Genomic DNA, 26,350 nt, shown 5'->3' with positions numbered 1-26,350 from the left:
CAGCCCACGGCCCACGGCTCTTCCTTTTTTAGTACAAAGTTGTTCTCTCTCCCATTGTACGTGTCAGCCTCTCAAATGTTTTTAAATGGCTCATGCTGAGTTTTGTCACTTTCAGGCCTTTTGACCTTGTCCACCTCACTTAGCTCCCCTGTCTTTTACATGCCTTGTGAGTAAAAGAAAACACAGATAATATTTGCCCACTGTTCATAAAACACTTTTAAGTCAGCGTATGGAAGGCATTATATAAGTGTTAAGTATTTTTATGACGGGTTTATTACAGTCCATCTTCTCTGGCCCCGACATGTCTGAGCCAGGTAACATTGCCAGCATTTTTTTAGTTGTTTTTGCTTTCTTTTTCTCCTCCTTCTCCTCTTCAACTGATCTTAGCCATCTTGCTTTTCACTCTGTTGCCTTTGCTTTCTGCTTTTCTGGCTCTGCACCCCAAAGACAGCTGTCAGAAAGCTGCTGAAGACCATTAGGTATATCTTGGCATTTCCTGCTACACAGCCTCTGACCTTAGTGACAGCGATCCCTGCAACAGTGCTAGGCTACAGAAAGCCCGAGAAAGCAATAGAACAAGGCAGTGCTTAGATCACTGGGAAAGGCAGTATGAAAGTGGTACTGCCTGGTGGAAAGGTTGGGGCCTCAGCAGTGGTGGAGAAAGCCTCTCTGGCACTGAGGGGCGGGGTGAACTGCCCTGCAGTGCGCACACGATGCTCGCACGTACTGCACATGTGTGGCACCCATATGGACAGTGCTTGAGCAGCAGCCCGTATGGACCCCACACGTGTGCCCTCGGCTGCTCTACAGCTGGGGGAGGGAGGCAGCAGGCCATCTTGTCACCCCCCCAGATGGCACCCTGGGCGGACCGCCCCCCTGCCCCCCCTTCAAATACCCCTGGGCCTCAGAGTCTTTCAGGAGAGCAGCTGCTGTATGCTTCAGGTTGCAATCCCTGTTCACAAGGGAGGAGGCCTGCAGAACAAGTGTACATGACTTGTCTCAAAGAATCCTGGTACAGTGGTACCCCGCAAGACGAACGCCTCGCAAGACGGAAAACCCGCTAGACGAAAGGGTTTTCCGTTTTGGAGGCGCTTCGCAAAACGAATTTCCCTATGGGCTTGCTTCGCAAGATGACAGCCCATAGGGAAATCTCCGGGACAGCGGGGAAGCGCAGCGCGTCTTCCCCACTGTCCTCGGACCTCCTCCCGCCGCCCGGCTTCGGAACATCTCCGATGCCGGGCGGGGGGGGAACGCCTCCTCCCGCCGCCCGGCATCGGAACGAAGCTCCGATGCCGGGCGGCGGGGCAGGAACGCCTCCTCCCGATGCCGGGCGGGGGGGGAACGCCTCCTCCCGCCGCCCGGCATCGGAACGAAGCTCCGATGCCGGGCGGCGGGGCAGGAACGCCTCCTCCCGCCGCCCGGCATCGGAACGAAGCTCCGATGCCGGGCGGGGGGGGAACGCCTCCTCCCGCCGCCCAGCTTCGGATGGCTTTCCTGAAGACTTGGGGTGGGAGGAGGGTTTTCCTTCCCACCGCCAACATTCAGAATGCTGTTCTGAATGTTGGCGGTGGGGAGGAAAAACCCTCCTCCCACGCAAGCCCCGGGAACAGAGGGAAAGCGCTGCGCGCCTTCCCCTCTGTTCCCGTACCTGTCCTGAAGGCTTGCGGTGGGGAGAAAAGCCCTTCTCCGCACCGCCAGCCTGGAAGCGGTTTCCCTAGGAACGCATTAATTGATTTTCAATGCATTCCTATGGGAAACCGTGCTTCGCAAGACGAAAAACTCGCAAGAAGAAAAAACTTGCGGAACCAATTAATTTCGTCTTGCGAGGCACCACTGTACAGTCATACCTCGGGTTGAAGTAGCTTTGGGATGAGTATTTTCGGGTTGCGCTCCGCGGTGACCCGGAAGTAACGGAGTGTGTTACTTCCGGGTTTCGCCACTCGTGCATGTGCAGACAGTCAAAATGACGTCATGCGCATGTGCGGAAGCAGCGTATCGCGACCCGCTGACACGGGTTGCGTTCGCTTCATGGTGCGAATGGGGCTCCGGAACGGATCCCGTTCGCATCCAGAGGTACCACTGTAACTAGATTGCGAAGAGTGCTGGGAATTATAGCTCTGAGGGGCAAGCTACAGTTCCCAGGATTCTTTGCGGGGAATCCATATCCATTTAATGTATGGTGTGCATATAGCCTAAGTAAGCGCTATTGAACTTTGGAAACATGCATAATATTAGGGAGCAACTGGGACTCGGTTCTCCCCATGGTTTAAAACACATTAATAGGAAATGCACCCATAACAAATAATTTTATTTCTTGATTTTGCAAAATTGATATATTGTTCGATTGTAAGAAAACCTCAAAGCAGTTTACAAATATGATCAAATTTGGGCCACAGAACGGGTGGTGGGGTAGCCTCTCCCCTGCCACCAATGCTGTTTCGGAAATTTAAATCTTCCTTGGTAGAGGAAACTACCCTTTTGTTCCACAGGGGAGGAAATAACAGCTACCATTTCCCAAAGATAGTAGACTGTTCATGTAGGAAAGAGCAAAGCAAGAGAAGCTGGCAGGAAAATTATAGTACTTCACCATAGCTCCCTAGAGTAGTAAATGGGTTATTAAAATTATACCCAGATATGGAGGTAGTAGAATATATTCTTACTTGATTTTTGAAAGTTAATAATTCTCTAGTCTAGGTGGGATATGGACTGTGCTAATCTTCAATCCAAACATGGCTAGAGAAGCCACTACATGGAGCATGATTCTTGGTACAAGCTTTAAAGCATTCTCAATTTAATGGTTTCATGATTTGTCCTTTTACTTGAATTAAAATTACAATCATGCATATTGTGGGAGACAAGTTTAAAAACAGATGACAATAAGGAGGAAAAATGGCAGCTGTTGGAATACCACCACTCAAGTGTTCTCATCTTTTGGGGTGTCCCCCTCCCCTTTATGGTTCTATTCATTTCTTTAGTTGCCTAATAAAACCTTACCTGCAGCAAATCCTTTATCTAAGGTCATAAATGCAATCAGTAAAAGAACTTATCTTGGAGGAGGATCACTTTCAGATTTTAATTGGGTTACAGCTGTCTGTAACAAACAAAACCCTGGTGCTGGGATCATACTGATGAATCTCTTGTATTCTCTGAGTCCTTTGCTGCTGGCTTCCAAAAGAAATGAGAGTTTGGAATGGAATAGGGGCACAACTGCTCTGACTCGCTATGGTCATTCCTATGTTCCTAAGCTTCTGGCAGCCAATTCTAAACACTTGCGCTGGCATGTCTTCCTGCACTTGTCTTGTAATATCCAGTGCCAAAAAAGTGATTTTGAAAAAATGTTATTAGTCAATCAGATGTTTCTAGTGAAACACAAGGCTATTATTATTTTTGCTGATCCGTGAACCCCTTGTTTAATCTCATATCCTTCAGCCCAACTTCTGTGGAGACCAAGTACTTGCAAGAGGATTTGCTATTAATTCTGTTTCCATTTCTGCCCTCATCTCTTCCTGCTGTCTCTCCCTACTGTCAAATGTTAAATTGTAAGCTTCTAGTGGGCTTAGACCTTTTTCTCTTTGTGCTACCATGTGAAAACCACTCAACTGTTGTGTATATCAGTGGCACTACAATGGTACACATCCTTCGTCATCTAGGATTAGAGCAGCAATACCTCTCTGTGCCTTGCATTTAAACATCAGTAGCTTTTTTCCATATTAAACGATAATAAAACATTCAGTATTGAATAAGAAACTTTGCATCAACATTTTCTGTCCAAGACTTCAGTCTTTTTAATTTGTTAAAAGTTACAGTACCACACTGCCAGGAGGTACCGTTGTTCTGTGTTAACATATTTTGAAAAGCTGGATGTGTTATTATTATTATTAAATTTTTCAATTATATTATTTAATTTTTGAATTGCTGCCCATGAGGCATCTGGAAGTGATTTGCAATATAATGAAAACATATAAAGCATTTACATTAAGCCAAGGCAAAAAAAAGTATTCATCTTTATCTCAGGAAACAGGTACAGTGGTACCTCGGGTTAACTACTTAATTCATTCCGGAGGTCCGTTCTTAACCTGAAACTGTTCTTAACCTGAAGCACCACTTTAGCTAATGGGGCCTCCGGCTGCCGCGCCGCCAGAGCACGATTTCTGTTCTTATCCTGAAGCAAAGTTCTTAACCCAAGGTACTATTTCTGGGTTAGCGGAGTCTGTAACCTGAAGCGTATGTAACCCAAGGTACCACTGTATACAGCTTTTCTTTACATGGCTGTGAATTAGGGTAGGGAATCTCATGCCCAGAGGCAATGGGTGGGGCAAATGCAGTCTTCCATGCCTCCTTATCTGGTCCTTTAGACTCTCTCTAGAGTCCAGACCATATACTTCTTAATGGCCCTACTCTGTGCCTCCGGAGTGATTTTGCTTGGTTGGAATGTGTTCTTGAACTGTGATATTGGCTCTTGCTTGCCTGGATGGAAAATAGAGAGGAGTATGGAATCCTCTAGCTTTTGCATGGTTGGAACATGGCACACACTACAAAGGTAAGAGAATCACATCCATTGCTCTGAACATTTTTGCTTCTGATCCCACCCACCACTGCCATGCGTTCCCCAGGTTTCTCATGAGCAAATGTGACCCTAAAGGTAAAGATAAAGGGACCCCTGACCGTTAAGTCCAGTCGTAAACGACTCTGGGGTTGTGGTGCTCATCTCGTTTTACTGGCCGAGGGAGCCAACGTTTGTTTGCAGACAGCTTCCGGCTCATGTGGCCAGCAAGACTAAGCCGCTTCTGATGAACCAGAGCAGCACACGGAAACGCTGTTTACCTTCCCGCCGGAGCGGTACCTATTTATCTACTTGCACTTTGACGTGCTTTCAAACTGCTAGGTTGGCAGGAGCAGGGACCGAGCAACGGGAGCTCACCCCGTCGCGGGGATTCGAACCGCCGACCTTCTGATCGGCAAGCCCTAGGCTCTGTGGTTTAAATCACAGAGCCACCCTTGTCTACATCTGGCCCTGCCTTGAGCTATAAAGGGTTCCCCACACCTCATGTAAGACACATTTCCTTCAGCTGGAGAATAACACTCAAGAGTCTGATGAACCAGACAATAGCCTGTTTCCAACCCAGACCTGAAATGTTGCTCCATTGCTCCAGATAGCAACCCCAGCTTTTAAGAAACCCTTTACATTTCTTCTGGCCATTTTCCAGTTCAGACAAGAAAGATGGATGGAGCAGGAGACACCACTTTCATATGGTGGCTATTTGAGTGCAGCAGGAAGCAAAGAGGAGTCCCCAGAATGAGCCAATGTGTAGACCAGGGGTCAGCAACCTTTTTCAGCCGTGGGCTGGTCCACCGTCCCTCAGACATGTGGTGGGCCGGACTATATTTTTTTTGGGGGGGGGGGGGAATGAACGAATTCCTATGCCCCACAAATAACCCAGAGATGCATTTTAAATAAAAACACACATTCTGCTCATGTAAAAACACCAGGCAGGCCCCACAAATAACTAGGAGATGCATTTTAAAAGCACACATTCTACTCATGTAAAAACATGCTGATTCCCAGACCGTCTGCGGGCCAGATTTAGAAGGCGATTGGGCGACATCCAGCCCACAGACCTTAGGTTTCCTACCCCTGGTGTAGACACAGAAACCTTCCACTCATGGAAGAAAAGATTAAGAGGAGAGGTTTCCTTGCTAGGTGCAGCATGCAAGGAACTCTTGTTTGCAACCTGTCGTGCAAGCGCTTTTCAGTTTATTGCTCCATCCATGTTATCCTTGGTATCAGTGCTGAATTCTTCAATGATGTCGCAGAAGGGCAGGGCACATAATCTGTCTCCTTTGGAGGGAGAAGATAAGAGGGAACACAATCAGACTTTGGATAAAAGGAACTTGTAATGAAAGGCTTGTGAAAATAGAATAGAATAAAATAGTAGCTTCAGGGCAAATAGCTGCTTGGGTTTGTGTTTGCATTTGCATATGTGCATGAGTGTTGTGATTTAGGCTTATGTTTAGAGTAGACCCACTGAAATAAATGAGATGACTAAAGTGGCATTGATTTCACTGGGTGCATGACAAGGGGCCCTGCGGGATCTGATTTCTTTCCGTAGGGCCTGTAAGACAGAGTTGTTCCGCCTGGCCTTTGGCTTAGAATCAGTTTGATTCCCTCCCCCTCTTTCTTTTTCCTTTCTCCTCCTATGAAGAAGCTGCATCCTAATGTTTTAATGTTGTATTTTAATCTTTTTTAAAAAATTGTATTTTAATCAACTTGTTTTTATTATTGGTTGTTAGCTGCCCTGAGCCCGGTCTTGGCTGGGGAGGGCGGGGTATAAATAATAATAATAATAATAATAATAATAATAATAATAATCAGGGCTGTGTACACAAGACATTTTATTCTCAAAACAATGAAGACTGAGTACTAGGGTTTTTTTCCCCTGTAGTCCACACACAATCTAGATCTACAGTAGTGCATTTTTTTGCCTCTGAAGAGTCCTTCTTTGAAAAACGTGTTCTATGTGGAAAATAAAATCTCATTGCAGATTGATTCTACATTACCTGGAATATGTCCACTTGAAAACTGATAAAAACAGATGCAGGTGGTCTCAGCAATGGGGGGGGGGGCAGGTGGTATCCACATCTTTCCAACGGCGAGACCTGTACCAAGATTGCAATCACCACTTCCTTCTTAACTAGGATGGGGGCTGAGAAAAAATGGCATGGGAAACCTAATCAAGGGGAGGGTTTTCAAACCTGTATCAAGTAACCACACCCACCCTTGTGGACTGCAGGATCTAGAATCATTCTAGATTGAAACCAACATGTTGAGGATGAATGTGAACGATTTTAGACTGAAAAATACCACATTCTTGTGCTACAGAGTGAACACAGCCTAAGTCTGGATCCAACCCATAGCCTTTTTTACATCTTCCCAGATGAAAGAATGTTTGGGAGCCCTATATGTTGGCAGTGATTGGTGGTGGTGTCACTCACTTCAACCTCCAGTTCCTCCTCTGAAAAAACAGAGGTTTAAGTGAGTCCAGTGGTGGTGGTGTTTAAAGACAAATCATTAAAATATTTCAGACTGGACTGAGACATCTGCACTCTTCAATTTCTATGGCTCTGCTCTGAGCTCTCTTTTTTTAATTATTATTAACTCCCAAAGGTTCAGTCACATAAATACCACGTTAAGAGGCTTAATGAAATACAGTAGTACCTCGGGTTAAGAACTCAATTCATTCTGGAAGTCCGTTCTTAACCTGAAACTGTTCTTAAACTAAGGTACCACTTTAGCTAATGGGGCCTCCCACTGCCGCTGGCACACGATTTCTGTTCTCATTCTGAAGCAAAGTTCTTAACCTGAGGTACTATTTCTGAGTTAGCTGAGTCTGTAACCTGAAGCACCTGTAACCTGAAGTGTCTGTAACCCAAGGTACCACTGTACTGTACTTTAGTCTTAGGTTCTCAGCCAGAAATAACCACAAGAGAATTGGTGCACCATGAGAGGAATTCCTGTTTGCACTCTGTTGTACCATCATCCTATGGTTTATTGCTCCCTCCATGTTGTCATTGGTTTCAGTCCCTGAATTCTTCACTGTTGTCAAAGATGGGCAGGGCACATCATCTGACTCCCTTGGGCGAAGAAGATAGAGGGAATACAATCAGACTTTGGACAAAGGGAACTAATGAAGAAACACTTGTAGCATGATTCAAAAATTCAAACAGCAGCCTCAAGGCAAATAGCAACTTTGGTGTGTGTACATTTGCATATGTACATGTGATTGTCAGTGGTGAAAATGGCAAAGGGAGGAATTAAAACCATCCCCTCATGCCACGAACCCAATCCTGATTGGGGTCCTCTGTGAGTATTGCAAGTTAAAAGAATACTCTGAGTCACAAAATTAAACAAAATGTGACTAACATGACATCTAGTTCATTCCAAAGAAGTTAGTTATACTGGAGTCTTTGGAGAGATTCAATCCTATGCATGCTTGTCCTGAAGCAAACTCCAGTTAATGAAGTCAGTGAAGATCCAAAGGTTCAGGCTGTAAGGCTACTTTGGAAGTAAGCACCATTGGACACAAGACTTTCTTCTGAGGAAACCTACACAAGAGAGGGCATTCTAAGACAGGGGTAGTCAATGTGGACTCCCTGTCTACAACTCCCATATACCTTGGTCATTGGCCATGCTGGCTGGGTGTGATGGAAGTTATAGTCCACAACATCTGAAGGCAGCATGTTCTACGTCTGAACATTAACTAATTTATTGATAGGTCTCTTTAAAGCAGGCTTCCTCAACCTCGGCCCTCCATATGTTTTGAGACTACAGTTCCTATCATTCCTGACCACTGGTCCTGCTAGCTGCGGATCATGGGAGTTGTAATCCAAAAACATCTGGAGGGCTGAGGTTGAGGAAGCCTGCTTTAAGGTTACGAGAGGATGAATGGAGGCTTCTTTGTTTGTGGCAGGCTCAAAGCTGGGACAGGAGTTCTGGGTGACATGATGACCTCCAAGAGGTTGTTCCATGTGTAGAACCAAGGCCTTTATTTAGACTGGAACCCTTGTATAGGTGCCATCAAGATTTGCCAGCATTGTTATAAGGTGAAGCAAGGCAAGGTTTAGTCATCACATGCAGGGAAAGAACAGCTAAATAATGTCACTTACTATTGACAGAACTGTAACCTGACTATTTACATATTTATTCATCTATGTCTTGCTGACTCCATTGAGGCAGGCACAAAAGAAAATGTGCATAGGATTGCTGCAAGGATTGTAGCACCATATCAAGGGCTCCTTAACTGTCTCATAAGGAACTTGTTGTGCTCAGCACCTCATATTTTCCCAACACAGTTTCCCCTTTCAAAACTTTATTGTTCAAACTATGAACTGGAGCTCAAGGTACATCATTTAGGCTCAAAGTCCTCAGTGTTGAAGGGTCCCTGCTCCTGAACAAGATGTTTACAGTTTTGCAGCTCTCCCAAACTCTTTCTTGTGGTCCAAGAAGGCTCACTTGTGTCCAGCATCCAGACACCAGATTCTAACCCAGTGTGCCTCTGAATGTACACATGCATGCAGATGCCTATACCTGGGACCGGCTGGCAATGCTTTTCAGTGACGTTGCGCCATCTCTGTGCCGATTCGGCATTTATTATGGAAAAACCATCCATCTGCATGCAACTTCCTTCCTCTCTAGACAGGCAGGCAGAATTTTCCATTCTACCCATCACTTCTTTTTAAGAAAAGAAGAAATCTTAACAGAAATATACCATTCCCCTCCTCCAGCACACATATGTAACAAACAAGGTTGGAGAGCTGGAAGAGGTACGGTATATAAGATGGGGATAATGTAGCCCGGTTTTTGTCAGATGCAGATCCTGCTGTGCCTAGATAGTGTGCTTTCCTTTCCTTCAGAGAGCCAATCATACAAGGTATTTTTTGTCCCAAGGCTCATTCTGGGGCTGGCAGGTCTCACATCTGCCTGCCAGGTGTAACAGGCCATCAGGAACAGCAGGTACATCACATATAAGGCAGTGCAGCAAGCACATCTTTGGTGCAAACAAACACAGCAGCTTTGCTGTAGCAGCTTATAGGAATCTGAAAATAAAAATGCTTCAGCGGCCCCTGAACTCTTGAGCTTTGGTGATTGATGATCGCTGCTGGTGTTTACGAGGATATCTATGAAACGTAGTTGCTTGCATACCTTGGATCGTAAACCGATCGGTTGCAGACCAAGAATCCTGGAGAGGGAAGCTGGGTGGGGGAGAAAGAAGGGAACCTTTTGGGACCCAAATTATTGCAACAGAACTTTGGCCCCAGGGCTGAGCTACATCTGTGACATCTTTCTGGAGGAACCTGGTGTGTAGAGACCATATATATGTATGTATGTGTGTGTGTGTGTGTGTGTGTGTGTGTGATGATGACCCAGCCTATAATCAGCATGATGGAGCAGGGATGCTATTTAAGATGAACAGGAGGAACCACTGATCTCATTCCTGGGAACCAAAAGACTGCTCCTAAACACCAAGGTCAAACTACACTTAAAAACTTAATAGCAGCCTCACATGTGTATATGTGCCAGTGTGTTTGCATGCAGTTTAGATCTGCACTGCTGTGCTGGGGAAAGGGGAAATTAACCCTTTCCACTTAGTGTTCTTTCCCGATTGGAATCCCTTTCCCACAGCTATGACTTGCTCTGTGGAGCGAAATATACAGGTCTCAATACGATATGTGTGTGTGTTGCCCTGCGGGGAAAATAGCGGCTTCATGAGCTTTAAAGAGGAAAAGGACACAGTGAAAAGGTTGCAAAAATTCCTTAAGCACTGTGGTCCTGATTAAAATTAAGAGCAGTGTGGTGTTAGAATTAGTGGTTAGAATCCTCTGCAAACTGAAGTGCATTGGGTGACCTTGGCCAGTCGCTGCCTCTCACCTTAACCTACCTCAACAGGGTTGTTGTGAGGACTAAAGGAGAAGGGGAGGACCATGCCCACTACCTTGAGCTCCTTGGAAGAAAGGTGGGATATAACTGAAATAAACAAATAAAATTCATCTCCTGTGATTGCTAGTAATACTGGAGAGCTGTGACCCTTATTTGCCCTTGGTCAGACAATGTGATTTGTATGACTTGTAGGCATCATCTTCAGCCTCTCTTTTCAGAAATGAAGGACTAGGGTGGCCATGGGTCCTACTTTACAGAAGACAGTCTTTCATTTCAAGGTGTCCTCTATTCAAGCAGTGTGGGATTGGATCTACCTATACTTCAAGGTAGTTGTAGCCGAGACAGATGTCATATATCCTTCTGCAATGTCCTTGCAGCACAGCATTTTCACAGTTTAAACAAGGAAAGAGTTGCCTTTGGGGGTTTAATTTGAAATGAGGTTTACTTGTGTCAGATTTTGGGAAATTTTTCTATGCCTGTGTTTCCCCTGGAATTTGTGCATGTGGCTTGGGGAGGTTCAGGCTTTCGGGGTCTGCTTTGATTTTTTACTAGAACCCTGAAATCCACATGGATGTTTGATCTATAGACTCATTCCCAAAGCAAGAACATAAACAACAACAATAAAAAAAATACTGTGGCTCACCTGTAAAATATCAGTTTCAGCAAATAGTCCTTTTCAAACTGGTGTTTCATCTGATGGCTCATTCCCAAAGTAAGTCATCACTTGATTCCACAGTCATCATTCATAACTATGAGCCAACAATAAGACTCAGCAGCAGCACCCGTTTTCTGTGCTGCAGATGAGCTGTGAAGATGAGGGTGCCTTTGAGCATATGCAAAGTGCAGTGCCACCCAAGAACCACAACTTGTGCCCATGTGTGTAAGATGGGGCAGCTTCTGGATTCTCAGGCGAACTTGAGCCCCAAAACCTCTCATTGTGGAAATGAAGCACAGGATCTGTACCAATTTTAGAGACTGGAAGGGAGTATTAGGAAGTGATGCAACAGAATCTCTGGCCACGGCTTGCCTGTGGGTTTGAGGATCTGATGTTTGGACAAGAGGAGAGCCTTTGAAGTTTTGCCTGAAGTTCCCTGAGCCGGCTCTCTCTCCCTCCATAAAGCCATTAGGCTCTGGTGGTGCCAGCCCTATCTCTTGCTCCATCTTGGCTGCTTTCCCCCACCCTCACTTACATACACAAACCTCCTGCCCTAGGGGTTGGAAGGAGGGGCAGGACCGTGAGTGAGCGGGGTTATTACAGGGAGTCCTTTTGAAGAGGAGGTTTATTTTCGGGAGGAATTGCGGGGGAGCTGTTAGTCCCCTGCCATAGAGGCCAGGTCATTTCCGGGAAGGCTCTGCATGACAAAGGAAGGAGGTTTCACTCCCTTTGATCTGCCTTCGCCGGACCATGCGCTGCACACCTGCTAGCGAGCCGCCACCATGCTCTCTGGAAGGGGAGCAGAAGTGCCTCTGGGGCGCCCCCTGATGGGCTAATACCAAATGGCTTGGAGCCATCCCTTGGGGCTGAGTTAAGCCCCACCCCGCAACGATACTCCATCATTGTCTTCATCGGCTGCCTCTTTATAATGTGTGAAGCCCTCTCATTCCTAATCAGACTATCTAACCGGGTTTTATCAGTTCTCTCTCTCTCTCTGACAGTGCATTTCCCAAACCCTGCCAATAACTAGAGATACCTGGGATTGACCCTGCATGCATTTGGCTGCAACCCCTCCTCCTCCAATATTCACACAGTGCATTCAGAAGTTAAGTCCCATTGAGTTTAATGGGATTTACTCTGTGGTAGGTAAGCATAGGATTGCAGCCACATCTGAGGTAGGAAAAGAAGGGTTTGCCCCCTCTTCCCTACTCGTTCAGTGTACTACTCTGAGCAATTGGTGTGCTTGCATTATCTCCCACAATCAGAAAGTGCACCAGTGAGCATATCTGTTGTCTTACAAGGCAGGGATGGGAAGCCTGTGACCCTTCAGATCAGCCTTGCCCAACCTGGTGCCCTTCAGACGTTTTGGACTGCAAATCCCATCAGCCTCAGCCAGTATGGCTGTCAGGGATGATGAGAATTGTTGTCCAACAACATTAGGCGGTCCAGAGGTTTTAAATGCCTGATTTCAGGGCAAGTAATGGGTCTGGTGCACTTTAAAGGTCTATGTAAATTTCCTGCTATGGCAGCAGCCCTAAAAGGCTGTAGGCTCCAGTAAAGAGTTCCCATTCAAAGCTCAGTATGGACACAGTCATGCACCCTCCCTAAACTAAGTATGAATTCCAGTGTTGAAAGTGACATGGCCATTTAGTGCCCCATATCCATGTCTCTGCTGGTGGAGCTGAGCTCTTTTGATGAGTTACAGCCAAATTAGTGGATTGCCCTAATTTGGGTTTGAGCTGACTTAAAATGTCACAAATGATCCTGTGAAACCTGCTTCCCCCCACCCCCCATTCAGCTTCCATAAGAGTAGTCATGCTAAAATAGCTAAAATAGTGAAGTATTGTGGCATCTTAAAAACTAGCATTTATTGTGGCTGAAGCTTTTGTGGGCTAGAGTCCACTTCACCAAATGCATGCTAAAGTGAACTCTAGGCTACAGAAGTTTGCACTATAATAAATTTGTTAATTTTTAAGGTGCCACAAATCTTCAGGTACTTCTGAAGAGATATGATGATTTACAAAACCTTTGAACACAGTTTTCTAAATTAGTCATTTTCCACAATAGTCAGAATGCCCATTTTTAAATATAATCTATCTATCTATCTATCTATCTATCTATCTATCTGCAGAATTTGTGTTACTCTTGACACAATAAATCTGTTAATATTTAAGGTGCCCTAAGCCCCTTTGTTTTGTTTTTACAAATCTTCAGATACTCCTGAAAGGGCAGAAATGATTTACAAAACTTTCAAACACTACTCTCAAAGTGGATGATTTGCCAAGATAGTCAGAAGGCATGTGCTGTTGTTTTTAAATATATGCAGAAATTGTGTTACTCTTGACACAAAGGGTAAGAGATAACAGGAGCAGTAACACAATCTTATGCAGCCTTCTTGACAAAAGGATGTTCCTTCCAGTATGAAGGAAAGGGGGGTGGGGTGGGGACCATGAAAGACATCTCCTCTCCACCTCCACCCTCCAGTTAATTTTTAAACAAGAGTTGGCTCATACTTTCCTGGAAGTTTTGCCTATTGACTTGAAGAACCTACCCATCCCCCCTTGGCTAATCTGGTTGTGCATGGTAGCAAGGGGAAGAACACTCTGCAGGTGTTCAGACACTCTCCTCTTTATTATGAACTAATTAATTGTGCTGACATTAAAATATATTTCAGGGATGATCCTTTGCCCCCAAATTAAGCCTTGCCAATGGGATCTCTTTGAAAGGAAGTGAGCAAGTTTTCTAGCGATCTGGTCTGGAAAGATGATATCCTTCCAGCCTCCTTCTCCATGTGTGTGTTTTGGGATGGAGTTGATGATTAGCCATGAGAGGAGCAGGGGAAGTTTCTCTGCTCTCTCTCTCTCTCCCCCCCCCCCCATTTTAGTGTACTGCTCTTCTTGTTTCTCCTCCTCCTCCTTTACCTCCCTTTTTCTCTGCAGGAGGTCAGGCCTGCTCCAAATGATCCGCATCACACAATCCAAGAGATGTGATGCCTCAAAGCATTTTGGCACACAAATGCAAGGCTGCACCTCAGCATCCCTTGGAACCACTGCAAAAAGAAGCCTGGGGTGCAATTTCTAGACTGCATATTGTCAAGCCAGGTGTGCCACTACCTAAGTGTGTTGTCATGCCAAGCAACTGCATGAGTTGCTTTTGTGTAATCGGGTCAGCAGCCCTTGTAGGATTTAAACTGAGCCAGGGCTCACCCCAGAGTCTCCTTTCACCACTGTGATATGCCTAGTAATAGTAAGCTGGAGACGAAGACCTTTCCAGGAAGATAGAAGGCTTTGAGAATGCCGGGTGGTACCAGATCTGCCTCCTATCCATTTCTCCATATTCTGGGACTGTCTTAACCATTGCGCTGTTCACTAGAAGGAACTTAGCTCAAATCTGCTCACCTCTGGGCGGTTAACCACCTGAGGGAAGAGCAGCCCCGAAGTGCTCTTAACTATTTTAGCCTCAAGGAACAAGAAAATACAGAGTTAAGGAGGAAGAATTCTGTGTAAGTCAAAAGCTGGCACAGCTAACATTTCAGCACCTGCGTCCAAAAAGGGGTGCTGTGTGACTTGAAAGCTTGCTGCAAGACCAGCCGGAAAGCATGCCTTGATTTTAAGGGCCCCCTTTAACCTCCCCACCTTTTCACACTTTGCTCATTTTTAACTAGTACCAGACCTCTCGTTTTTGTCGCTACTTCCCCTCCCCGCCCTACCCTTTGATGCATGCCCTGCTTTATGAATCATCCCGCCAGCCCTCCAGAGGAATTCCCTCACTTGCTTTGTGTCTCTCTTTAGTCCTCCTAGCCAAGAAGTGAATGCCTCTGAGCATGTGCAGTCTGTAAGTGGAATCTACTGCCACGGTTCGTGCCACCCACCGACCTCTCCCATCTCCGTGGGTGGGTGGAGATGCAGAAGGGTGGGCGCCCTGGGAGAAGATCTCCGGCGCGTCTCCAAGCCCAGCAGGTCTCCAGAGACGCCCTGCGCGGTGGCTGGGGAGAGGGGGCGGCGGAGAGCAAGCGAGCGGCCAGCCTCCCTGCTGCTGCTGAGATCCCTCCTTCCCTCCCACCTCGCCGGAGCTGCTGCGCCCCCCTCCCTCCTCCTCCTCCCCCTCTCTCGGGTTGACTCCCCTCCTTTTCATTCCCTTCCCTTCCTTGTCTTGCAGGGAGCCCTGATGTGTCTCAGCCTGGCCGGGCAAAGACGCGGGAGCCGCGGGAAGTGCACCATGCCCGGGACGCGGCTGATCCTCAGCCTGACTCTCCTCTGCGGCTGCACGCAGCTTCTGGTCGAGGCCAGCTCCTGGTGGTGAGTGAGACCCAGCGGGCGATGCCCGACTTACTTTTTCTCCCCTTTGTCCTGTGTTTGCGTATTTTTTGGAGGGGGGCCCGAGGAATGGTGAGGGAAGAAGCCAGGCACGAAAAGGGACGCTTTCTCTCTCCAACATCACCAGCACCTCCGCACTCACTCCCCGGGGACGGATAACGCACGTGGAGTTTCCTCCTGGCCTTAGTTAGAGGCTGTGTTGGGGACTTGGGATTTTGGGGAAGTCGTTTAACTGCCCCTCCCGTTCCTGCTTTTAACAGCATCTTTTGCAAGAACTCTCTGCAGTTCGCCACTCGGAAGACACCCAGTGCGCGCGTTGGAAGTAGTGTGTGTTGTTGGCGCCTTGTCTTTTCTGCAGCAAAAATCTATTTTTAGAAAAAGCCCCTTTGAAAGTACTTCTGATAAGTAAGGGGAACGGACTGAAAAAGCACATTTTCCCCTCTCAATAGATGCGACTAACTAGCTACGCTTCCCTCTCTTGGCTTTTTCGTTTTCTCCTTTGCTCCCATCGTTGTCCTGCCCGGACTAAGTGACACCCTCAGTTCCGAGCGCATCTCCTGGAAGTTAGTTCCGTTGTAACCAGTAGGAGTTTTTACTTCCAAGGACTTAAAAATTGCCAGCATTTATGGAGAACTCGCTTGAAAGGGCGGCAGGGTCTATGTTGTGACTTTCTGTCACTTTCTGGGCAGCGCCTGGCACTCTTCTGTTATTAAACCAAAAGTCCACATGGAGACTGTTTTTTTTCCAAAGCTCAGAGCAAGGCAGGCATTTCCTGATGAGAGACCCTAAATTGGTGTTTGGTGGGGTGGGTGTGTGCTGTCGGTTCCTGATCAGTTGTAGGAAACTGTTGGTTCTCCCATTTAATTAATTCCAGAAGTGTGTCTGTGTTAGTTTATGCATCCGATGTAGGAGGCTGGTGCCTTTTTAAGGGGGGGGGGTAGTTAGCTACTTTAAATCCTCTTCCCCAATTAGGGAAGTCTCTGCCACTTGGCTCTTAAGAGGTCTCTTTGTGAGTTCCCCAAGCAGAGTCTCTCCCTTCCAGCTGCCCTGTTCACATTCTGTTGGAAAGACAAAGCCTCAAAAGCCAAACTGTGGCTGGAAGAGACAGACAAGACAGAGAGAGACAGAGAGCTGGTCTGAGATTGGATTGATTGATTGATTCATCATGGTGTTGGTTTCTCATTCCAGGTCATTGGCTATGAACCCAATCCAGAGACCTGAGATGTACATCATTGGTGCCCAGCCCGTGTGCAGCCAGCTGCCAGGGCTTTCCCCGGGGCAGAGGAAGCTGTGCCAACTTTACCAAGAGCACATGGTGTACATTGGTGAGGGGGCCAAGAACGCCATCAAGGAGTGCCAGTACCAGTTCCGGCAGAGACGGTGGAATTGCAGCACAGTGGACAACACGTCTGTGTTTGGCAGGGTCATGAGCATAGGTAAGTGAGGGTCCAGGATGGAGAGGGTGGGGTGGTGGTTCTAAGTATCATGGAAGGTGTGATGGAGATGAGAAGGTGTGGACTGGGAGGCGTCAAGAGCAACACCTGGGGAAAATGGGGCTCCCAAGAGCAGAGTTATCTAGAACAAGAGTGATAGATGGGAAACCTGCAATCCTTCATAGGTTGCTGGACTCCAGTTCCCATCAGCCAGCACAGTCCAGTGGTCAAAGAATCCACCTAGTACTCATGGGAAAATGTGGCGTGATCTTTTAGAGTAACCAAATGAAACTTGTAACACACGGCATGATAAAAGTCTGTCATTTCATCAGGACACGTTATTTGTTGTTTACTGTTGCAGTAATTGTTTTCTGAAAATTTATCTTCTGTACCATGAAAATAAATAAAAACTTTTTTTAAAAAAAGGATGATGGGGAGTTGTAGTCCGGCAACATCTGCAGGGTCACAGACTCCCCATCATTGCATTAAGAGGCTGGGTAAAGCCGTAGAAGTGAGTGGGGTCCACCATTAAGGCTAGAGCTACTTTGAGGATATCATCACTTGAGAATATGGAAGTAGGAAGGCGATTTGCACATGGGTGCAAGCATGGTGCACCAAGGAGAAGAGAGAGGGGTTGTAGGTGGCATGAGTATCACATGCAGAATGGCGCAAATGGTGTTAAAAAGTCATGGGAAAGCCAGTTTGTGTGAGAGAGGCAGGGGAGCAGGTGGAAAGTAAAGGGGAACCAGCTAGCTCCAGGTAGCACTGGTTGGAGAAAGGAAAGGAGATAAGATTAATGCCAAGGGGAAATGGTTGTGGGTGGTTTGTAGAGCCAGGGAAACCTGCATGGAAGAAAAGGGTGTGATTTCATATAGTGCTTGATCAAGTGCTTGAGGAGTAGCAAAGATATAGTGATAGATACAGTACTGCAAAGACCAATCAATCCTTAATTCTGCTGTGCCCGATTTAAAGTCTTCCCCTCCCTCTTTCAAAGTATCTAAGCATAACAGATCTCACTCTTGCATCAGGCTTCACTATTAAAGAAATCCCTAAAACGGGCTTCTTCAACCTCGGCCTTCCAGATGTTTTGAGACTACAATTTCCATCATCCCTGACCACTGGTCCTGCGAGCTAGGGATCATGCGAGTTGTAAGCCAAAAACATCTGGAGGGCTGAGGCTGAGGAAGCCTGCCCTAAAGCATTGATCAAAGATATACCTTGAGTTACAGCTCACTACCTTTTTGAATACAAAGGACAAATGGACTGAACCGAAACTGTGAGTCATTGAAACTTGTCTGTAACACCCTGCTGGTCAATGTCTCATGTACTAGAAGTGTTAAAACGTTTTCTGATTAGAGATGGTATTGTCTGAAATGACTAAAACATTTGCATTGGAAAACCTCCCTTGTTTCCTCTAACTACACAGAGCAGCTACCTTTGCATTCTGCCTGATGAAAAGTTATGTGAAGCTTAAAGAGTGACATGCTAGAAATCAGTCCCACAAGAAAGGAACCCACTGCCAGTCAGGGCTTCCAATTGTGTGATACATGTCCTTTATGTACTGCACAGGTGTGCAGTATAGGCACTGTTTTGGAAATGGCCTTGTGGAAAGCGGACCTAAGGGATCGTTGCGTTGCTTGCTGTCTTACCTGTTTTGTTTCTCTTTAGGCGCTTATTGGTCAAACTTCGTATTTAAAATCAGATGCACTCAAAAGTGTCCAGAAGACGTAAGCTCTGCAGTCATACAGCTGACCTCTCATTCTTAAATGTGTTGGGAAAATGCACTCTGTACATTGCTCAGAGTCACCGTTACTGAGTGTGCTTATCATTATCATTGAAACTGGTTCCATGATTAAGCTCTGGCTGTATCTACACTATTGGGAAGGGTTCTAGAACTTCCCTGGGTATATTATTCAGTTATCCACCTGTTTGGAGGGTCAACACACATCTGGAACTTGGGGCGGAGAAGCAGGTTGGAGGTTCCTGCAGAACAGCAGTGTATGGGTCCCATGCTGTGGAATACTCTTACAGCAGAGATTTGGCTGGCATCTTCCTTGTTTTTGACTTTCAGGCGTCTCTCAAAGACGCTGTTTAAGCATAGAGGTATTTGCAGCTGTTTACGTTTTATTTTTGATCAGCCAGTCACCTTAATGATTATCTGCATTTTTTAAAATGGTCTTTTAAGTTTTTATGGTGTACACCAACCTGATATTTTATGATATGGCAGTATAGAAAAAGCTTTTATAAACAAATAATGCAAGTGAAGTCTGCAACCCACTGATCTCTCTTCCTTTAGTTTTCTCTCTGTGTTGTCGTATTACTCAGATAGGGAAGCCTTATTTGGAAATTCCACTTCATTGTCTTACAAAACCCACAGACAATTTGTGCCCTACTTGCCTTCTCTCATCTCCAAAATATGACATGCAGTCCCTTTGCTTCATTGGGCAAGGAAGGAGGGGAGGCTGAGCATTTGTTTTGCTTTCTTTCTCCATCAGTGGAATCCTGGAACCTGCCCACCATGAGAATATGGGGCATCTCCAGGGTGCCATCTGCCCTGCAGTAAAGAGGTTCATTGACAGGCCATTTCAATACTTGAACTGAGGTGTGAGGTGGAGACATTGTTCCAAACCCTTTTGAAATGCAACCCTCCGCTGGCAAGAAATGGGGAAATCCGGGCTCAGGTTTGATGTGTCCACTGTGAGGATAATAAAGGAAAGGTGTTAAAAACTACAGCCTCCTTTTCTCAGGGTTTTCCCAGAGCTGGAAAAGGCCCCTTGCAAGGCAGCAATATATTCCTTCAGAAATTCTCCTTAACATTCAGAGGAATTGAAGTATGTTTTGAGAAAAGGTGGCTGTAGCTTTTAGAGTATTTATTTCTCACCAATAAACCTCCTCTTTGTAATCAGTTTCCTGGTATAGGATACCTACATTTGATTGGACGGCTCTCATTGGTTAATTAAACATCAGCAATAATGGGCCATGTTTTAATTTTGAGGATATTTTAGGAAAATGCCAGTTATCTTAAAATATCTTGCATTGTTCCCCAATAATTAATAATTAGACTGAAATCCTATAGCAGGGAATAAGTCCTATTAAGCTCAAAGGGAATCACTTCTGCTCTGTGTAGATGTGAGCAGTTAATCACTTACATCCAGATTCCCTTCCAGACAATGAGCTGAAAGTGGATTAAATTCACAACAAAAATGTAGCCAACCCCATAAAACAATGCAACAATATTATAACCTATACACACACACTTTTTGATTAAAATGATATTTAATGAGTGTGTGTGTATGTATCTGTTTTTCAGTCCTCTTAGCATCTGTAATTTAAATTCAAAATCTACAATGGCTAGGCTACAGATTACAGTGAAACTTCTTGCTGTACTTTCTATTCCCCACAGGGACATTTACAAGTGAATGTTATAAATGTTTACTCTGAAGCAAGTCCCCACTGAGTTCTGTGATTACAGCATACCTAAGATGTTTTCAGAGTCTCTTGTCTCTAATCCCATTGGAGATAAGTAGATCTAAGCATATGATCCTAAGTGCATTTGCTTGGGGATAACTTAAGAGTGAGGCAACAGGGACCAAATGAACATCAGAGGTCATCTATATTGTCAATTATTCAAATAACATTAGGTTACACAATGTTTTCCTTTAAGTTTCCATAGCTCATTGGTACAGCATCTGCTTCATATGCAGAAGGTTCCAGGTTCAATCCCTGGCACCTGAAATATCCCCTGTCTGTGGCCCTGGAGAGCAGCTCTCAGTCAGTGAAGACAATACTGAACTAGAGGGTCAATAGTGTTGAGAGACAATCTTGTGCAGTAGTTAGCATGTTCAACTAGAACTTGGGAGACCAGGGTTCAGATGTTCAGCTGTGAAGCTCGCTAGGTGAGCTTAGGCCATTCACTGCCTCTTAGCCTAACCTTACCTCTCAGTGTTGTGGATGAAATGGAGATATGGGAAGGGAGAGGCAAGTATGGTTACCTGGAGCTGTTTGAGGGAAAGGTGGGATACAGAAATGTAATAATAAACAAACAACAATGAAACGCGTTTACAATAAATTATACATAAGATTATTTATTAGTTGTTTTATTAATTAAAAATATTTATATACTGATTTTCTCTTAAAATGTCCCAGCTGGTTTACAATAAAAAGTTCCTCATTATTTAATCATAAAAATAATGCAAATTGATCAGCAGAAACTCTGACTGGCTGAAACAATTCATATAATTCCTGTAAGCTACATGGGATATATGTGCATAGCAGCCAATGCTGATTACCTAGGAATCCGCATAGACTAGGAATTTTTCCAGGAAAATGAAGAAGTGTATGTGTATGTATGCAGGGCTGGTACTGTCCATGTAAGCCTTATGTAAATAAATGCATGCACATGGGTTTTGCAAGCCATTCTTGTATCACAATAGAATCTTGCAAAAACCCTGTGTGTGTAAGTATATATGTATTTACATACAGTACTTATAGTATGTGCTACAACAAGTTCTCAGGGTGGCTCAGGCCAAGAAGTAAAATAATTAACAATTCAATAACGGTTGAAAGCAAAGAAGTATAAATACAGCATAAAAAACAGTCATGGAGGATAAGACCAGCTTAAAGTTAGAACTGATTAAAAGACCTGATGAAAATGAAAAGGTATTTGGCTGGTGCCAAAATATCACCAGAGCCAGTGCCTGGTGAGCTTCCTTGAGGAGGGCATTACAGTGGTACCTCGGGTTAAGTACTTAATTCGTTCTGGAGGTCCGTTCTTGACTTGAAACTGTTCTTAACCTGAATCACCACTTTAGCTAATGGAGCATCCTGCTGCTGTTGCACCGCCGGAGCATGATTTCTGTTCTCATCCTGAAGCAAAGTTCTTAACCCGAGGTAATATTTCTGGGTTAGCGGAGTCTGTAACCTGAAGCGTATGTAACCTGAAGCATATGTAACCCGAGGTACCACTGTACTTAGCTGGAGTGGCATCAGGGAAAAGGCCCATTGCCACCTTCAATGTCTCACTCAGAAGGGAGTTCTTGGGAAAAGCACATCTGAAGAAGACACTTCCAGAGGAGCACATTCTTTTGCATGCCTCCTCTAGAGATGGTGCGTGAAATAAGGGGCATAATTCTCTGTGGTGAGAATTCTTCTTTAAGAGCTTCCACGTGATTACATGCACCAGGGGTGGGGAACCATTTTTAGTTGTTGTTGAGGGCCACATTGCTTAGGTCAGAACTTTCTAAGCTCTTCATGTTGTTGACACACTTTTTAGACATGCATCATTTCGCGACACAGTAATTCAGTTTTACTAGCAAACCGGAGGTTAGATTAATCCCTTTCCAGCCCTGGGAGGAGTGTGGGGAGCATTTGTGTGACACACCTACATGCTGCAGCTGATACATTAACATGTCACAACACACAGTTTGAAAAGCTCTGCCTTAGGAGTTAATTTGTCAGGGGCCTGGGCCGCATTGCCATTTGTGAACTGGACTGAACCAGCAGTGTTTGGGTACTGAGTAAAAAATGAGTTGGGAAACACTTTCTGCCCTCTCTTTTCTCACACTCTGCTAACCACTTTCCCCACTCTTTTCTTCCTCACCCAGCAGGCTACTGGGGAATTCTTGCCAGACCCAAAGGTTTGAACTGATCTCCTGCAGCGGAGTTTTGAAATTAAGTCAAGGGCCACATACAATTAACCCAAGGATTGCAGGTTGCCCACCTGTGACATATACTCCGCTTGAATGTTGCACCTTGCTTAGCTGCTCAAAGAACTTAAAACAGTAAGGTGAGCCCTGCTGTACCCGACCCAAAGCCTGACTTTTTCTGTTCAGCATTCTTCTTTCCAGCAGTAGCATTCTGTGGAGCTGACAAAGTAGGATATGAAGGCAACAGCACTTCCCTCTTGGTTATTCCTGAGAATCTGGTAGTTATGAACACACTGCCTCTTTGTGGCTAATAGCCGTGATAGGAACTCTTTCAAATCCCTGAACAATTTCAGTGTTTATTTTACTTCCAAATATCCCGCAGGACATATTTCTTTCCTTTGCCTTCTTGAGGCGGCTGAGAATGAAGCAGAATGGTAGGAGCCACAATAAAAATGTGACGTGAATACTTACAATTTAGCGTGATTCAGCCACTGCAGGAGGTCTCTTTCAACCAGGGCTGTGTAGTGCCAATAACTGAGCAGATCCACACACATCCTGGCTTATATGGCGCCCAGCCTGTCCTTTGTTGTATCCAAAGCATGGAGTCAATAAGAGGTCCCAAGGGAAGTCAACTCAAAGGAACAAGGATGAGAGGATGTCTGATGAAGTAAAGGAATCATAAACCATCTGTCTCCCTGCTGTCATTTCTACCGAAAGATACCAAAACCTTGAGTAATCATAAGGCATATCTGAGGGGAGGAGTGACACATTCTCAATCCTTTTAAGATCAGCAAATTCAAACAACAACACACAGCTAAAGTGGTTGCCCTGTCCATAGCAACAGCAAAATCCCAATATGGTGCATTCTAGGGTGCATTCTTGGGCTCCAGTGCACATACAGAATTATGCACAAGCTGAGATTGCTCCCGTATACAGATAGTGATTCACACACAAAACTTTCCCTAACATTCATCCAGGGCAGCTCCTGCTCATATGGAGCTCTGTGCACAAACACATAACTTTGGATCTGAATGCTAGTGTCAATATTGAGTAATACTATTATTGTGGGATATTTGCCAACTGGTTTCCTGTTGGAACTGGCAGGAGACGGGGAAGTTAGGATTTGGGGCGAAAATGGGCTTGGCGGTGTCAGATCTGGGTGTTAGATGTGTGTTTAAACCCAGATCTGCCACAAATCACATAGACAATGGGGTGTGTGTGTGTGTGTGTGTGAGAGAGAGAGAGAGAGAGAGAGAGAGAGCAGACTGAAGGAGAAAGTGTTGCCTGAGGGTGGGAGCTGGTTGTTACCCTCTCCTGTGGCATACAACCTTGGTTTCAGAAGCCCCGGGGGCAGAAAAAAAGCCTGGGGAGAGGGACTAGGGGGATGTAGATATATGGGTTGGTGTGGGGGAGGCTTCAGTGTGGCTAGAGTGGTGGGTTCAGAGATAGACCCAGGCTCAATCCCCCACCCCTTCAGCTATGAAGTTTGACCTATCTTTCAGTCTAACCTAATTCACAGGGAGAGGGAGGAGAGTACTGTAAGATCGTACTGGAGGAAGGATTTGGACAAAATATATACTAAGCTGGACCAAATCCCTTCCCGCTTACTTTCTGTGTGATTTTCACAGATGCACGTAAGCAAATGGATCTGTTGTTGTAAGTTCCTGTGGTTTAGCCCCAAAGGAGCCTGGCCAACCTTCTGGTCTTAGAGTAAGATGGAGGGTGGGACTTATCATTATCTATAAAGGTTGTCTGTGGAATTGTCTGGAAAGAGGGGAGAGGACTCAGTGAGAACATAACAAGAGCCCTGCCAGATCAGAGCAAAAGCCCATCTAGTCAAGCATCCCGTTCTTACTTACTGTGGCTAGACAAGTGCGTGTGGGAAGCCCACAAGCAGGACTTGAGTGCAGCAACCCTCTTCTAATTTGTGATCCCCAGCAACTGGTAGAAGAGCGTAAGAAGAGGCTGCTGAATCGGGCCAAAGGCATCTAATCCCAACACTATTCTCACAGTGGAAAACGAATCAAAGGGCCCTCCAGACATCCTTTTTATTGCTTATTCATGATTATTTATGCTCAGGATGGTATCAGGGCAGTTCTACACAATCCTATTTTCAATACTGCAAAAGCTTTGTGGCAGACATACGGCTTCATTTCCAGTTGGTGCATAGCTTCTTGCTGAAATCCTGTAGCTTTTCATACCACAAATGTTCCAGGGTTTTGTTGTGGTTGTGCTTTAGTACAAGAGAGTGCCCCTTCAGATGGCAATCATGTGGTAACGTTGGGGAAGCATCGCGGAACAGCTAATAAAGTGGAATAATTTGTAGATAGTCCAGTATAAATCCACCACCAATTTACTGTTATTTTATCAATGGCATGTTATGGAATACATACAAAACAGAAAAAGGCACCAGTCCAGAGATGCCCCAAAAGAATAATAATAATAATAATAATAATAAAATTTATTTATATCCCGCCCTCCCCAGCCAAAGCCAGGCTCAGGGCAGCTAACAACAAACAAATAATCAAACAATCAAATAATCCAACATTCTAAAACATTTCATTATAAAAATTAATTAAAATCAAATTAATGGCAACCGTTAAGCAAAGTTCTGTGCAGGTTGCCAGAGGAGGGAGTCAGGCTGGACCCTGACTAAAGGCCTGGTGGAACAACTCTGTCTTGCAGGCCTTGCGGAAAGATGTCAGGTCCCGCAGGGCCCTAGTCTCTTGTGACAGAGCGTTCCACCAGATTGGAGCTTGACAGTCCTTATATTAGCTATGGTAGAAATTAATTTTGGGTGGTGTGCTATGCAAATAGTCAAAAGAACCCAAATTGAGCTATTTTACCTAGCAGTTGGGGGGATTTTCCTTCACAGAACAGAGTCTCATCTTCAGTTGGTACAAAATTCTGAACTTACATATGTTTTCTTAGAAGACCTACGGGTATAGGGCAGTATAGAAATAATAATAAAAAGTAAGCCCTACTACATACGGTGCATACACTGCATACAGTGGGACTTACTCCCAGGTAATTGTGTATGATTGCAGATGCACTGAAGGGGTTGGAACTAAGAACTGTTGTAGGTGATTCCCACACTGAACTTACTTGCATGGAGGGATGATGGCCTGGACAATTAAATGTGTGAGCAGTACAGAACTGCAGAAGCTTGCGTTGCAGTATAAATCCCTAGACCCTCAGTGTCTCTATTAAATGAGATTTATGTATTTTTGTAACCTTCCCATTCTCTACGCCAGGTAGCCGAGAGACTGCATTCACTTACGCTGTTAGCGCTGCAGGGGTGGTGAATGCCATCAGCCGTGCCTGCCGTGAAGGGGAGCTTTCCACCTGCGGTTGCAGCCGGACAGCCCGGCCGAAGGACCTGCCCCGAGACTGGCTTTGGGGCGGATGCGGGGACAATGTGGAATATGGCTACCGTTTCGCCAAGGAATTTGTGGATGCCCGGGAGAGGGAGAGGAACTATGCCAAGGGATCTGAGGAGCAGGCCCGCACACTCATGAACCTACAGAACAACGAGGCCGGCCGCAGAGTAAGATCCTTTTTTAGCACTTTCTCTTTCGGGAAGAGGCAAGTTTAGAGGCAAGTAACCAGTGTGTTGCATTCTTAAGAATGAGACCAGTTTATAAGACCCAACAGTTTATCTGAAACTAATAATAAATGTCAGTAAACAAACCAAAAGCACACGGTTCAAGCACCTGAATGCTAATTATTACACTGCCTTTTCCAGTGATCATGGAACCATTCCTACCTGTCATGCATGCATATCAATAATAATAATTTGTAAGATTAGGAGTGGCAAATATTTATGTCCCACTCTTCTAAAAGGACCTAGAAAAATGTGCAAAAAA

At 45.3% G+C, this 26,350-nt stretch overlaps 1 protein-coding gene and 1 long non-coding RNA gene across 9 annotated transcripts in view; one reads left to right on the top strand and one right to left on the bottom strand.

Moving 5' to 3' along the window:
* The window catches only part of WNT5B (Wnt family member 5B), a 125,430-nt gene that overhangs the window by 90,979 nt on the left and 8,101 nt on the right, over positions 1-26,350 (top strand). For 5 of the 8 annotated variants that reach the window (XM_080971636.1, XM_080971634.1, XM_080971635.1 and 2 more), the window contains 3 exons: positions 15,249-15,388; positions 16,595-16,842; positions 25,739-26,031. In XM_080971636.1, the coding sequence (XP_080827762.1) occupies positions 15,258-15,388; positions 16,595-16,842; positions 25,739-26,031 (672 nt within the window). In that variant the 5' untranslated portion in view covers positions 15,249-15,257. Of the gene's footprint in view, positions 1-10,653; positions 10,765-13,981; positions 14,192-15,248; positions 15,389-16,594; positions 16,843-25,738; positions 26,032-26,350 lie in introns of those variants that run through there. The other 3 variants (XM_080971632.1, XM_080971633.1, XM_080971638.1) reach the window with 3 other exon arrangements.
* Positions 5,739-12,181, bottom strand: LOC308457628. The gene is made up of 4 exons (XR_013977056.1): positions 11,079-12,181; positions 7,533-7,632; positions 6,559-6,704; positions 5,739-5,839 (listed from the first exon to the last, which is right to left on the bottom strand). It is a non-coding gene; the product is annotated as an uncharacterized lncRNA (long non-coding RNA).

Source organism: Podarcis pityusensis (genome assembly GCF_964106645.2).
Source record: "Podarcis pityusensis genome assembly, chromosome: 10".
Taxonomy (NCBI): Eukaryota; Metazoa; Chordata; class Lepidosauria; order Squamata; family Lacertidae; genus Podarcis; species Podarcis pityusensis.
Note: the sequence above shows the minus strand (reverse complement) of the source record. Positions and strands in the feature narration are given on the sequence as shown.